At 37.7% G+C, this 14,783-nt stretch overlaps 1 protein-coding gene across 1 annotated transcript in view; it reads right to left on the reverse strand.

Moving 5' to 3' along the window:
- Positions 1-1,737: 1,737 nt before the first annotated feature.
- Positions 1,738-14,783, reverse strand: part of lman1 (lectin, mannose-binding, 1) — a 32,309-nt gene continuing 19,263 nt past the window's right edge. The window contains exons 10-13 of the mRNA XM_061926702.2: positions 11,616-11,692; positions 3,379-3,541; positions 3,176-3,300; positions 1,738-2,292 (exon numbers count right to left, since the gene is read on the reverse strand). Of these exons, the coding sequence (XP_061782686.1) occupies positions 2,256-2,292; positions 3,176-3,300; positions 3,379-3,541; positions 11,616-11,692 (402 nt within the window). The 3' untranslated portion in view covers positions 1,738-2,255. The remainder of the gene's footprint in view (positions 2,293-3,175; positions 3,301-3,378; positions 3,542-11,615; positions 11,693-14,783) is intronic.

Below are 14,783 nucleotides of genomic sequence, written 5' to 3' on the forward strand. Positions count from 1 at the left end.
TACAGTGTATTTTGTCAACAACTGTATGTGTTTAACGTATTTCTTGTGCTGAGCGATCATAAAACGGCTGCAAAAGACGCACTGGCTGAGGCTTGCAGTAATCCCGCCTCCTGCACCCCCGCCGTAGAATGCACCCCCTGACGGTCGTGTCCCGCCGTAGAATGCACCCCCTGACGGTCGTGTTGTATCAACTAAAGCCCACACTTAAACTTTCCACGTGCAAGATTGAATCTATTTAAAAAAGTTATTTCATAAGAAGCCAAAAAGTGCAAAAACAATAATGTTCGTGTTGGAGGAGTTGTGAATGACTGCAGGGCCACAACATTAGGTACACCTGCAGACGGCAGGTGTACCTAATTCACAACTCCTCCAACACGAACATCATTGTTTTTGCACTTTTTGGCTTCTTATTAAATAACTTTTGTAACCTATTTTTATGGGCTTTCCTCTTTGTGATGTTAAGTTCCTGTTATGCGCTGTTATACAGTATATGCCTTGAGCTCTTATTTTGAAGGCACTAAGAGCGGAAGTCATGACACGGAGTGGAGCGGAGGTTTTTGAAACAAGGTAAATAAAGTGGTCCTCGTGTAAACTGGAGCCTCCATGTTTGTTATTTTGTAGTTTCATACAGTATAGGCGACATTTATAAACCCTCGGTTACACTTTTTTAAATAGATTCAATCTTGCACGTGGAAAGTTTAAGTGAGGGCTTTAGTTGATATAACACTCCCGTCAGGGGCTGCACTAATCCAGCACAACAGTGGCGCATGGACTTCATTTATAAGTAAAGGTAAGACCATAATATCGTTTTTTTTTTTATTAAATGTGCTTTTTTGTGTGCTACAGTTTGTATGTGTAAAGTTAAAGTACCAATGATTGTCACACACACACTAGGTGTAATGAAATTTGTCCTCTGCATTTGACCCATCCCCTTGATCACCCCCTGGGAGGTGAGGGGAGCAGTGGGCAGCAGCCGCGCCCGGGAATAATTTTTGGTGATTTAACCCCCAATTCCAACCCTTGATGCTGAGTGCCAAGCAGGGAAGAATGCTGGTATGAGCTTTTAAACATAACCCATTAACTGCTGCCAATCAAATGGTGAATAAGATACTCTTTAGGGTTCATATGTTTGTAAATCTGACTGTGATGAAGTCAGTGCCTCACCAGCCATCAACCTCACCGCACGTCACTGGTGTATATATATATATATATATATATATATGTGTGTATACACATCTATATACATACATATATATGTATGTATACATGTATATATATATATATATATATAATATATATATACACACACACACATACATATGTGTATACATATACGTATAAACATAAATGTATGTATATGTATAAACATATAAATGCATACACATAAGGTGTCTAAAAATAAAGCTAATATAAATGGTAGATATTCTATAACTATAGTAGCAAACATATTTTACTAAACAAAAATAGTAACAGCACATGTTACCATTCACCCTGAACAAGCTTTGAACCCTGGTCCCCTTGTTACCTACTGAGCCATGCAGCCTCTCACAATCCTCCACCAATAAGCAGTGTACTGTATATTGGTTTGGTTTCATTATTTGTGTGATATTTGGTGGATCAAATGAAAGGCTTCGGCAAGCTAGCTTTGGCATCATTGAGGACCCCTGGTCTATACTCTGGTTGGGTCACATAAGAATGTTCATGGTTACTTCTGTTCATGCAAAAAACAATTGAGTAGACAGCAGTTTTTGTTATATATTTAGAGATTTTTTTTCCAGCAGACGTGTCAGATTCTGACAATTTTCTTACAAAATTGCACTTTTCAAAAAAAAAAAAAAACGAGAAACAGAGGTTTGTTAATGTTAGCATTGCAGACCGGAAAGAAACAAATGCAGAGTTTTCTTACAAAATTGCACTTTTCAAAAAAAATAAAAAATACACGGGTTTGTTATCATTAGCATTGAAGACCGGAAACAAACAAAAGCAAACTTCATCAAACAAAATCCAAAAATGTGTGACAAAGCGAAAATACTGTCAGGTTTCGTCACGCTGTGTTTCCTTCCTTGTAAACAACTTTTACTGCACCAAATTACGAATATGAAAACAATTCACTAGAACTAAATTTGTCATTTTTGTTTTCCACCAGGTATAATAACTTAGAAAAATTAAAAACCAAAAACAATTTGAAGCAAAAACAAAACTACAAAATCCCCCAAAATTTACATTTCCTCATTTATACTCTTTCATATTTGTCATCAAAAGAACTTCTTGGCAGCTGCTTCCTGTTGGCTTCTGTGCGAAAGAGGAAGAAAGAGACGTTAGCAGTAGAGATGTCCGATAATATCGTACTGCCGATATTATCGGCCAATACATGCTTTAAAATGTAATATCGGAAATTATCGGTATCGGTTTCAAAAAGTAACATTTAGGACTTTTTAAAACGCCGCTGTGTACACGGACGTAGGGAGAAGTACAGAGCGCCAATAAACCTTAAAGGCACTGCCTTTGCGTGCCGGCCCAATCACATAATATCTACGGCTTTTCACACAAGTGAATGCAACATACTTGGTCAACAGCCATACAGGTCACACTGAGGGTGGCCGTATAAACAACTTTAACACTGTTACAAATATGCGCCACACTGTGAACCCACACCAAACAAGAATGACAAACACATTTCGGGAGAACATCCGCACCGTAACACAACATAGACACAACAGAACAAATACCCAGAACCCCTGGCAGCACTAACTCTTCCGGGACACTACAATATACACCCCCCGCCTCAACCCCGCCCACCTCAACCTCCTCATGCTCTCTCAGGGAGAGCATATCCCAAATTCCAAGCTGCTGTTTTGAGGCACCTTAAAAAAAACAATGCACTTTTGTGACTTCAATAATAAATATGGCAGTGCCATGTTGGCATTTTTTTCCATAACTTGAGTTGATTTATTTTGGAAAACCTTGTTACATTGTTTAATGCATCCAGCGGGGCATCACAACAAAATTAGGCATAATAATGTGTTAATTCCACGACTGTATATATCGGTATCGATTGATATCGGAATCGGTAATTAAGAGTTGGACAATATCGGAATATCGGCAAAAAAGCCATTATCGGACATCTCTAGTTAGCAGCTCATGTGAATGTGTAATAAAGTGGAGTCTTTCTCACTTGTACATGATGTAGCACAGGAACAGAACCGACTGGACCACGATGAAGATGATAAAATGGACGGTGGACAAGCAGGAAGGCATTGGAGGCAACTCAGGGCACTTTATGGCCTTCTCCGCCACATTCTAGAGGGGTCCACACATGATAAAACTGGTATGTTGCTAACTGCAAAACAAACAAAAAAAACAGTTCTGCCATCCAACCTGAGCGCCGCGCTGCACCAGGTGCTCCACGTCCCGCCGGACCGTGTGCAGGTGCTCCTTGATGTCGTTGAAATGTTGAATGTTCTCGTACGTCGCTCCGCCCGCCGCTCCCACGTGTTGCTGGGCTGAGCCCAGTTGCTTCAGTGACTCGTAGAAAGAGTTTCTGCACAGATCATAAAAAAAGCACATAAACTTTAAACAAGACAAGAGGAGATCGCCTTTTTCGCCCACTTTTTTTTCTTTTTTTCTTTCTCCAGGGCTACAATTTGTCCCCCAGTGTAATCTTTTAATCCCCATTCACCAGAGGGTCTGTCTTGCCAAAGTTTAATAAACAGAAAATTACCATCTGATAAAAGAGGTCATGATTGCCAAATTAATCCCTTATAAAAACATGTTCCGACATCAGATTACAAGAGCTGAAGAGGTTAAGGAAACAGACCGCGGACATCGGAGCGGCGCCGCCAAAGTAGCTGGCGGGCTAACGGCAGGAATTAGCATTGCTGGGACGGAGCGCTCCCAATGTTTGGGAGTAGAACTTCAAAAAACGTTATCACGGTTTAGACCTGGGTTTTAAATCTGTGGTCTCTAGAAGGTAGAATAAAACATTAACATTTGACTCAGTTATCTTAAAGGGGAACATTATCACCAGACCTATGTAAGCGTCAATATATACCTTGATGTCGCAGAAAAAAGACCATATCTTTTTATAACCGATTTCCGAATTCTAAATGGGTGAATTTTGGCGAATTAAACGCCTTTCTAATATTCGCTCTCGGAGCGATGACGTCACAACATGGCGTCACATCGGGAAGCAATCCGCCATTTTCTCAAACACCGAGTCGAATCAGCTCTGTTATTTTCCGTTTTTTCGACTGTTTTCCGTACCTTGGAGACATCATGCCTCGTCGGTGTGTTGTCGGAGGGTGTAACAACACGAACAGGGACGGATTCAAGTTGCACCAGTGGCCCAAAGATGCGAAAGTGGCAAGAAATTGGACGTTTGTTCCGCACACTTTACCGACGAAAGCTATGCTACGACAGAGATGGCAAGAATGTGTGGATATCCTGCGACACTCAAAGCAGATGCATTTCCAACGATAAAGTAAAAAAAAACTGCCGCCAGACCCCCATTGAATCTGCCGGAGTGTGTGAGCAATTCAGGGACAAAGGACCTCGGTAGCACGGCAAGCAATGGCGGCAGTTTGTTCCCGCAGACGAGCGAGCTAAACTCCCTATCGACCCTAGCTTCCCTGGCCTGCTGACTTTAACTCCAAAACTGGACAGATCAGCTTTCAGGAAAAGAGCGCGGATGAGGGTATGTCTACAGAATATATTAATTGATGAAAACTGGGCTGTCTGCACTCTCAAAGTGCATGTTGTTGCCAAATATATTTCATATGCTGTAAACCTAGTTCATAGTTGTTAGTTTCCTTTAATGCCAAACAAACACATACCAATCGTTGGTTAGAAGACGATCGCCGAATTTGTCCTCGCTTTCTCCCGTGTCGCTGGCTGTCGTGTCGTTTTCGTCGGTTTCGCTTGCATACGGTTCAAACCCATATGGCTCAATAGCTTCAGTTTCGTCTTCAATTTCGTTTTCGCTACCTGCCTCCACACTACAACCATCCGTTTCAATACATGTGTAATCTGTTGAATCGCTTAAGCCGCTGAAACCCGAGTCTGAATCCGAGCTAATGTCGCTATAGCTTGCTGTTCTATGCGCCATGTTTGTTTGTGTTGGCATCACTGTGTGACGTCACAGGAAAATGGACGGGTGTATATAACGATGGTTAAAATCAGGCACTTTGAAGCTTTTTTTTAGGGATATTGCGTAATGGGTAAAATTTTGAAAAAAACTTCGAAAAATAAAATAAGCCACTGGGAACTGCTTTTTAATGGTTTTAACCCTTCTGAAATTGTGATAATGTTCCCCTTTAATTGAAGTTAAAAAGTGGCTTTGGAGCAATCAAAGCTGCTCACACGGTCACTAAGGTGGGCACTATGTTTGACACATCAACTTAATATGTGTATTATATTTATCCATAAGAGCATTTATGTTGTAAATTGTGAGGTGTGTCTGTTAAAATCATGGTTGTTTTTACAAATGATGACAGATGTGAACAAGAGCATGTATTGTCTTTGTGTGATGATGTAAATGAGGTGTGGTTGTATTGTATATTAAGTATGTGTCCATAAAAGGGCATTTTATGACTTTTCTTAATTTGATTACGGTATATGCTATTTTTATTTATTTAGCCTTCATTTAACCACGTAAAAATCCCATCGAGATCACAGATCTCTTTTCCAAGCTATAGTATGATTTTATTGTCATAATTTTATTGCATGATTTTTGTATCCCTTTAATTTAGGTAGCCAGGGACTGCAGATGGAAATGAGCTATTTAGCTATAATCTGGTACAAAACATATCTGTCTTTGAGCTTAATGTTTCTGTGCATTGTCCCTTCAAATAAAGACTAAACTAAACATCCACAATAAAATGACACAGGATTGAAAATACACAACAATATTAAAATTACATAATGATAAACATTTTAAAATACAACTACAATACATAGAGGGTATATGAATTACAAATCAGTGGGCAGTCAAGTTGCAGTATTATAGTCTCTATTTTCATTTTTGCACCGTGGCAGTTAGTATTACAGGAAAAATAAAACAAATATTAAATAAATGCTATGAAAAGTCCGCTTGCAATGGAGCCTAAGGGAGTCGCTTTATTCCGCCTATAGACTTAGACTTCCTTTTTATTGTCGTTCAAATTTGAACTTTACAGCACAGATAAGAACGTAATTTCGTTACATAAGCTCATGGTAGTGCAGGATAAAAAGCAATAAGGTGCATATATATATATATATATATATATATATATATATATATATATATATAAATAAATAAATAGATTACTGTACAGATAAATATATTGCACTTTTTCACATGCGTCCACGTTTATGGATGTATGTTATATTGTCTATTTTATTCCAGCGAGTTAATCCATTTTGGGGGGAGTTGAGGGGATAATTTAATTATGATGCATTCAAGAGTCATTATATATAAAGCCCTTAAAAACATCCAAACACATCCATTAAGGTTTTATATACATGATGTAAATATATATCTAATATAGTAACGGGCACATTTATAATAACATGGAATATTTACATATTTTGATCATTCGCGGCGCATTAATTTCAAAAACGCTTTTATTCCAACAACATCACTGATTTTTACTCATTGCAGACTTTATAAGAGCCAACAAACATAATAAAACATCACTTACTGTACAATGTCTGCTGTCATTAAGATGCCAACTGATAAAATATTGTTATATCCTGTTTAGATGAAGAATGACTCAATCTTTTCTAAGCGTCTTTTCGGGTCTTTCTCGCCATTCCCGGGTCTAAATTGGCTGTCAAAGTGTACCAACTTGTCGGAATACGTCCTCATCCTTCTAACATCCAGGTGAGAGGCATGATTTATGATCTACAATAAACTTCCAGGAAGCAGCTGACCACTCGATGATGTCAACATAGTTACGCTAGTGATCAAAGAGCCTCTATAAATAGTCTGTCTGCGTTAGCGCTTATAATAACAATATCACTAATACTTGGTTAATACTCAAGTCAGGAAATGTGAATGGAGTATTGTTGGTGCTTTTTGAATGTTTTTTCTTGGCTCCATTGTAAGCGGACTCTATGTTTGCTTAAGAATTCAAAAGTATTAAAAATATATATATTTGTTGTGTTGTCTCATAATTATTGTGAACGATAGGCAACATTCCACCCAAAAACTGCAGTTCCCCTTTACTAACTGGTGGGAAGAGAATATGCGTTAATTACACGACATAAGTGCATCACGCCTACAGTCTGCGTATTTGTGAGTAAGTGTATTGCATGGTTTTGATTTAGTGGATTATGTCCAGTCATTCTGTTATGCAAGGTGGCTGTTATCATTTATAACTGGCGAGAGAATCCTACACATGGACTGTGTGACACATATTTGCATGCATGTGCTCAATTATGAGCGTGGCTATTGAGGGGCTTTGACTTTGTGGATTATTTAAATCAATTGTATTTATTTCTATCAAGCAAGGTGGTGGTTATTAATAATTACTGGTGTTGATAACTAATCGCATTAACTGCATGACTCCACAATATGGCGGGCGTGCTTTTGCTCCTGCTTTGACTTTGTAGAATATTTGGAGGCTGTTATTAAAAATGTGCCAAAGAAGCGTTTGCTTATCAAGAGATTAGATTTGTAAAATAAATATTGCTACACCTGGTCAACAAAGATGAATCTGATCATTTATAAAAAAAAATATTTTAAAATGGACGAAGTGGCTGAGGAGAGGGAAGTAGAGAAGTCGGGCTTCTCTGCTGAGGCTGCTGCCCCCGCAACCCCACCTCAGATAACCGGAGGAATGGTGGATGTAAATTAAACAAATAAATAGCATTTCAATGTTATACTAAAATATTATTGTTTATTATGATTATGCTTATTTTTAGGATTATTATTATTTGTAAAATGTTCATAGTTAAAATGAAATGAGTTATTACTGTTCTTTGCAATTATTACATGACATATGCACGTGGCGGCTATATTGTGCTTATTCATAAGTGAGTGTATTGCCTTGTTTTGATTTAGTGTTTTATTTCAAGTCATACTTTTTTTTTGTCATTAATAACTGGCGGGAGGCGCTTACGCATTAACTGTATGCATGTGCTCGATCATGAGCGTGGCTATTGAGGGGTTTTAACTTTGTGAATTTTTTCTATTAATTTTTTATTTTTTATTTATAGCATGCAAGGTGGTGGTTACTAATAATTACTGATGTTGATAACCAGCAAAAGGAACAATCGCATTAATTGCAACGATGGAAGCGTGGCATTTGCTCCTTCTTGAATGAGCGATTGTGCCGTGGGCTTTAATTTTATAGATTATTTTGAGGTTACTAAGAATTTGCAGAAGTGTTTGCTTGTATATTTAGATTACTATTTTTTTTAAATATTATTTTCATAATTTTATTTAGCTGTTATGACAATGACAATAAATAGATTCTATTCTATTCTATTATATAATAATACAGGACTTTTTAATTAATTGAAAAAGGTAATTACAGTACTTAAAAGTGTGCATTTTTCTGTTAAATAAATTAAAATAAAAATATAAATAAAGTAAAATATTTATAATTATATATTTATAAAATATATATATAAGAGCTGAGACGGAAGGCAAAGCTCTCAATTTACCGGTCGATCTACGTTCCCATCCTTACCTATGGTCATGAGCTTTGGGTTATGACCGAAAGGACAAGATCACGGGTACAGGCGGCCGAAATGAGTTTCCTCCGCCGGGTGGCGGGGCTCTCCCTTAAAGATAGGGTGAGAAGCTCTGCCATCCGGGGGGAGCTCAAAGTAAAGCCACTGCTCCTCCACATCGAGAGGAGCCAGATGAGGTGGTTCGGGCATCTGGTCAGGATGCCACCCGAACGCCTCCCTCGGGAGGTGTTTAGGGCACGTCCAACCGGTAGGAGGCCACGGGGAAGACCCAGGACACGTTGGGAAGACTATGTCTCCCGGCTGGCCTGGGAACGCCTCGGGATCCCCGGGAGGAGCTGGACGAAGTGGCTGGGGAGAGGAAAGTCTGGGCTTCCCTGCTTAGGCTGCTGCCCCCGCGACCCGACCTCGGATAAGTGGAAGAAGATGGATGGATGGATGGATGAAAAAGGTAATTACTGTACATAAAAGTGTGCATTTTTCTGTTAAATAAATTAAAATAAAAACATAAATAAAGTAAAATATTGTTACAGACCCATTTGAAAACTATTGACTGGAAATAATGACAAATCATTTTTCTAATCTTGTTTACTTTCATTTATTGGAAAAACAATTTAATGGAGCTTGTGAGTGAGCGTTTAATCCTTTATTTTTTATCAGCAAATAACAGTCCAATAAAGACTTGCTCACACAATATTTCCAAATAAAATGACATTTCTTCAAGTTGATTACTGCCTGGGAGTAAGCAATAACTTTCTCTTATCATCTTAGAACACGTCTAAGACGATTAGGGAAGAGGAAAAAACGGACAAATGAAAGGCACTCCAGCGGTGCTAAGGAGGAGGAGGGTGGGGATCGTGACAAGATGTGATTTGGAGGGAAAGCATGTTTTGGTCGTGTATGACAGATGTATTTAAAGACGCCTAAGCTGATTCGCCACTAAAATGAAGGGGCCTTTTCTTTGCTGGGGCCACACGGCCAAGCGGGGGCGGCGACAAATAAACAAAATCTAATTTGTTTCCCTCCAAAAAAAAATCTCCCTTGAGAAAGTAAGTGAGCGTTTAATAATAATAATAATAATCTTCATCTCGTACAAGTGACCCATTTATGAGCGCAGAAGACGCCGGGTCAAAATAATCCAGCAAGTCCGAGATCACGCGCTCACATTAGCACATTACAGGCTTTAGGGGCCTTTTACTGCCATCAATCAAATGAGCGACGCGACACTTGGACGCTGCGACCTCCACGTGACAGCCGTAGTCGTCACTTTAGGGTGAGAGTTGGGGGTCACCAATATAATACAGAAAATCATCAGTATGCATCTTGGATTTAGGCCACGCAGACAGCTTGCTTCTTTTATGATACATGACAGATTAATGTTACATAAATTCAAATCTTTAATATCTTGTCATTCTGATTAATTTTTCAGGCAGATGGCACGCTCCAATTAACACACAATCAAACGTCTACGGATGCAAAGCGAGACATCATTTATTAATAACCGACATGATTTTCTTTGTTTGGGAAAAATGTAATAAAACGAAGACAAAAAAAGTTGGCACGTTAAGAAAAAGTTATTAGGATTTTTTCTGGGCAAAATAGCAGTAATGTGAGAAAAGTGTTACAAGTTCAAAGAAGATTGTTGCACTATTGCAATAAAAATTGTGTAAAAAAGATAGTAAAATAGACAATGATGTGAAGGTACAAGACTTGTAATATTATTACACAAACGACTTAATTCGAAGAGGATAAAGTTGTAATAGTACCAAAAAAATGTTGGTCTTTTATTTTTATTAAGTTACATACTGGTAAATAAAACTGTAATCTTACTATAAATTGTAATGATAAAAAAATAAAGTCATTTTATTTGGTCAAAATTTTATTTAAAAAATGTTTAAAGTTACAAAAATAATGTTATATTATTAGGTACTATTAGAAATAATGTTTACAAAATGTTAATATTACCTCATTTAAAAATAATCTTACTATAAAGTGTGATGTTATTAAAAAACAAGTATTTTTTTAAAGTCAAAATACTGTGAGAAAAATGTCAGTTACAAAAATAAATAAATAAATTATGAAAAAAAAAAAGTTTTAACATTACTATAAATTGTAACTCGTGTATTTTTAAGTCATTGTCATAAAGTCACGAAAATAATGTTATATTACGGAATTTTTTTTTTATCATGCTATCAGATGTCTTCAACGTTTCTCAGGCCAAGGGACCCCAAACTGACAGAGAGACAGAGCGAGGACCCTCTTCTTATATATCTCAGATAGGGTAGCCTATCTCAGCTGCATTTGGGCGGAAGGCGGTGTACACCATGGACAAGTCGCCACCTCATTGCAGGGCCAACACAGATATACAGGCAATATTAAATTCCAAGATTTCGGTGCCCAATGTGCTGTTGTTAACACTCACTGGCACAAATTGACGTTGTACATTACATGTATGAGGTATTTTTTTGTGTAAAAGCCATATTACTACAGGAAAAAAATGTAAGATTAAAATAGAAAAGTCTTAAATGATCAAGAAAGTAAAGGTCATTTGTTTTATTATCAGCAAATCCTGTTCTCATCTGTAAAGTCACACGGCCATAAAAGCCTCTTTTTTGTGATCAGACTAAGTCACCCTAATGCAAATAAATCACTTTTTTTTCCAAGTATGAGACATTTGAAGTATAAGAAGCTTAGAGAAGAGTACTAGTGCACGTATCATGCCTTGTATATGTACCTTGAAAAACAGACTTACTTTCTCGTCTATCTCATGTAAGCATGATCTTCTCGCTGCAAGAGATTATCAGCCTGTCAGGCACCTGAGATGTTGCAGCCTTAGATTAAATATGATTTCAGAGGTTTAACCGCTAGGCTTTTTTTTTGTTTTTTTGCCTTGTTTGTGTTTGCAGTTTGGGTTTCCTGGATGTTAAAAACAAGAGACTCACCTAAACTCATTTAGGTTCCTGAGAAGATCCTGTTGGGAGGAGACCACGGTGGACAGCTGCTGGGTGGCTAAATCCACCTAAAAAAACAAAAAACCAACACGGTGTGAGGGTTCAACGGAAAACAAGGTTAAAGATTCAGTCAACAACTTTGTCACAATTCTTTCCAAATACAACATTGATGAGAGGAAACTAGGACATTTATTTACGAGAACAAACATGTAATGTGAGCCGATATATATATATATTTTTTTAAGTAACATAAAAATTGTAATGTTATGACGTTTTAATTTTACAAAATACATTTTTAAGTCTAAATTTTTTTTTCTAAGTTTATCGTTGTAGTAATATTTTATACAGTAGTAGTAGTAATTTATTTCAAACAGGCTTACAAATTTACACCAGAATACATATTTTGTTTACAGTTCAACATGTCTGAAAAGGAGTAGGAAGAAGCAGAGCTTATTTACTCCTACCTAGGGTTGTCCTGATACCAATATTTTGGTACCGTTACCAAAATGTATATTTATACTTTTCAAAATAAAAGGGGACCACAAAAAATTTAATTATTGGCTTCATTTTAACAGAAAATATTAACATTGCTTATAGAACTCAAAGAACAATTTTAGAAGATTTGGCATTCAACAAATTGGGCTTTTCTTATTGCACTCAAAGAATAATTTTTCATACTACATATAGCCTGTCAAAATTTAGGATTAGGTTTAAAATAAAATAGAAGGCTTTATTGACTTTTTATTAAAGGCTTCATGATTTATGGTTGCCAAATTTGATCTGTGCTTTAAGACAAATACATTCATTAGTTAATACTAAGAACAATACTATAACTAAAACTAGACAGATAAGACGTGTAGAAGGTAAAACACACATTGGTAAAGAAAAAAACCCAAATTGTAGGAATTTGTTACAAGATTGTCATTTCACTTGCATTATTTTACGCTATGTGGACAGTTTTAACTGCGCTAATAATTGGCAACTAGCCAACGAGTTGTGTGCGCGTCTATGTATCTAAATGGGATTAAAAGGGAGCTAGTTAAAGGGGAACATTATCACCAGAGCTATGTAAGCGTCAATATATACCTTGATGTTGCAGAAAAAAGACCATATATTTTTTTAACCGATTTCCGAACTCTAAATGGGTGAATTTTGGCGAATTAAACGCCTTTCTACGTCCGCCATTTTCTCACTTTCGTCGGTGTGTTGTCAGAGGGTGTAACAACACGAACAGGGTCGGATTCAAGTTGCACTAGTGGCCCAAAGATGCAAAAGTGGCAAGAAATTGGACGAAATTTGTTCAAAATACGGGGCTGTGGGGAAAGCTGACGAAATGGTCAGTCGTTTGTTCCGCACACTTTACCCACGAAAGCTATGCTACGACAGAGATGGCAAGAATGTGTGGATATCTTGCGACACTCAAAGCAGATGCTGACATCAACTCCAAAACTGGACAGATCAGCTTTCAGGAAAAGAGAGCGGATGAGGGCATGTCTACAGAATATATTAATTGATGAAAACTTTATTCATTACTTGCGGTTTTACGTAAATTCTTATACATAAACTGTGTTTACCAATAATTTAGCTTAAAAACATTTATTTTTTTCAATCATTCGAGTACATTCGGGTAGTCTTGTGTAATGCAGTATTTTGTGTCTATTTAGGTATGGTTAACCTGAGTGCTGAAATCGTGGAAAAATATATGTTCTTAGCGCGCCTGAAATGGGCTGTCTGCACTCTCAAAGTGCATGTTGTTGCCAAATGTATTTCATATGTTGTAAACCTAGTTCATAGTTGTTAGTTTCCTTTAATGCCAAACAAACACATACCAATCGTTGGTTAGAAGGCGATCGCCGAATTCGTCCTCGCTTTCTCCCGTGTCGCTGGCTGTCGTGTCGTTTGTCGGTTTCGCTTGCATACGGTTCAAACCGATATGGCTCAATAGCTTCAGTTTCTTCTTCAATTTCGTTTTCGCTACCTGCCTCCACACTACAACCATCCGTTTCAATACATGCGTAATCTGTTGAATCGCTTAAGCCGCTGAAATCCGAGTCTGAATCCGAGCTAATGTCGCTATAGCTTGCTGTTCTATGCGCCATGTTTGTTTGTGTTGGCATCACTGTGTGACGTCACAGGAAAATGGACGGGTGTATATAACGATGGTTAAAATCAGGCACTTTCTGAAATTGTGATAATGTTCCCCTTTAACTACATGACCTGTCACTCTTGAAACTCCTTGTGCAGGTCTGAATGCTTGTTATTTGAATATTTACCTTAGTTTGAAGAAATAAGGTAAATATTGATACTTTAACGCCATCTTTAGCGTGGCATGTTTCACAGCAGAGCTTGCAGCGTGGCGCATCTGTGTTTTTAAAGCTTCACCTGTATCGTTAGTTTTGAAGCCAACATACTGCTTCACGCACCCTCTTTACTAATCAGCGGAATTGCTGTTTTTTTTACAATTTTTCCTGTCCTAACTGTTTCTGCTTGTATGTGCTGTGTGCGTGCGTGCTGACACACAAGATCATGCGCCTCGGCTCTGTGGTCACCGCCGCACGGCAGCACGCGGATGAAAAAAAACATAGCTGTATTTTTTAATGGCAGTATGGTACCGTTTTCAATTCATTAGTACCGCGATACTTTGTTGGTACCGGTATACCGTATACCCTACTCCTACCCCTTCTTCATATCACAGCAATTAATAATAAAATTGTTCACATCCTGAGCCCAAAAATACCTGGCTCACAAAAAGGCTATGGACATCAAGCGTCCATAAGATGTATTATATCCGCCATCCTAGTCACTGCCGTTGCGTCCTTGGGCAAGACACTTTACCCACCTGCTCCCAGTGCCACCCACACTGATTTGAATGTAACTTAGATATTGGTTTTCACTATGTAAAGCGCTTTGAGTCACTAGAGAAAAAGCGCTATATAAATATAATTCACTTCACTTCATTATTTTACAATGAAAATGTGTCAGCCATTATTTTTGTGACAAAAACATAATATAATGATAAAAATGCAGTAAAATTACAAGAATATGGTTGTATTATTACACGAAAATAGTCGTAATGTGACGAGCACAAGTTTGTAATATTTAGACAAAAAAGTCGTTAAAACAAGTATTGGTTTAAACATTGTTTTTTCCCCCGTAAAA

The sequence above is a fragment of the Nerophis lumbriciformis genome, linkage group LG32 (assembly GCF_033978685.3).
Source record: "Nerophis lumbriciformis linkage group LG32, RoL_Nlum_v2.1, whole genome shotgun sequence".
NCBI classification, from domain to species: Eukaryota; Metazoa; Chordata; class Actinopteri; order Syngnathiformes; family Syngnathidae; genus Nerophis; species Nerophis lumbriciformis.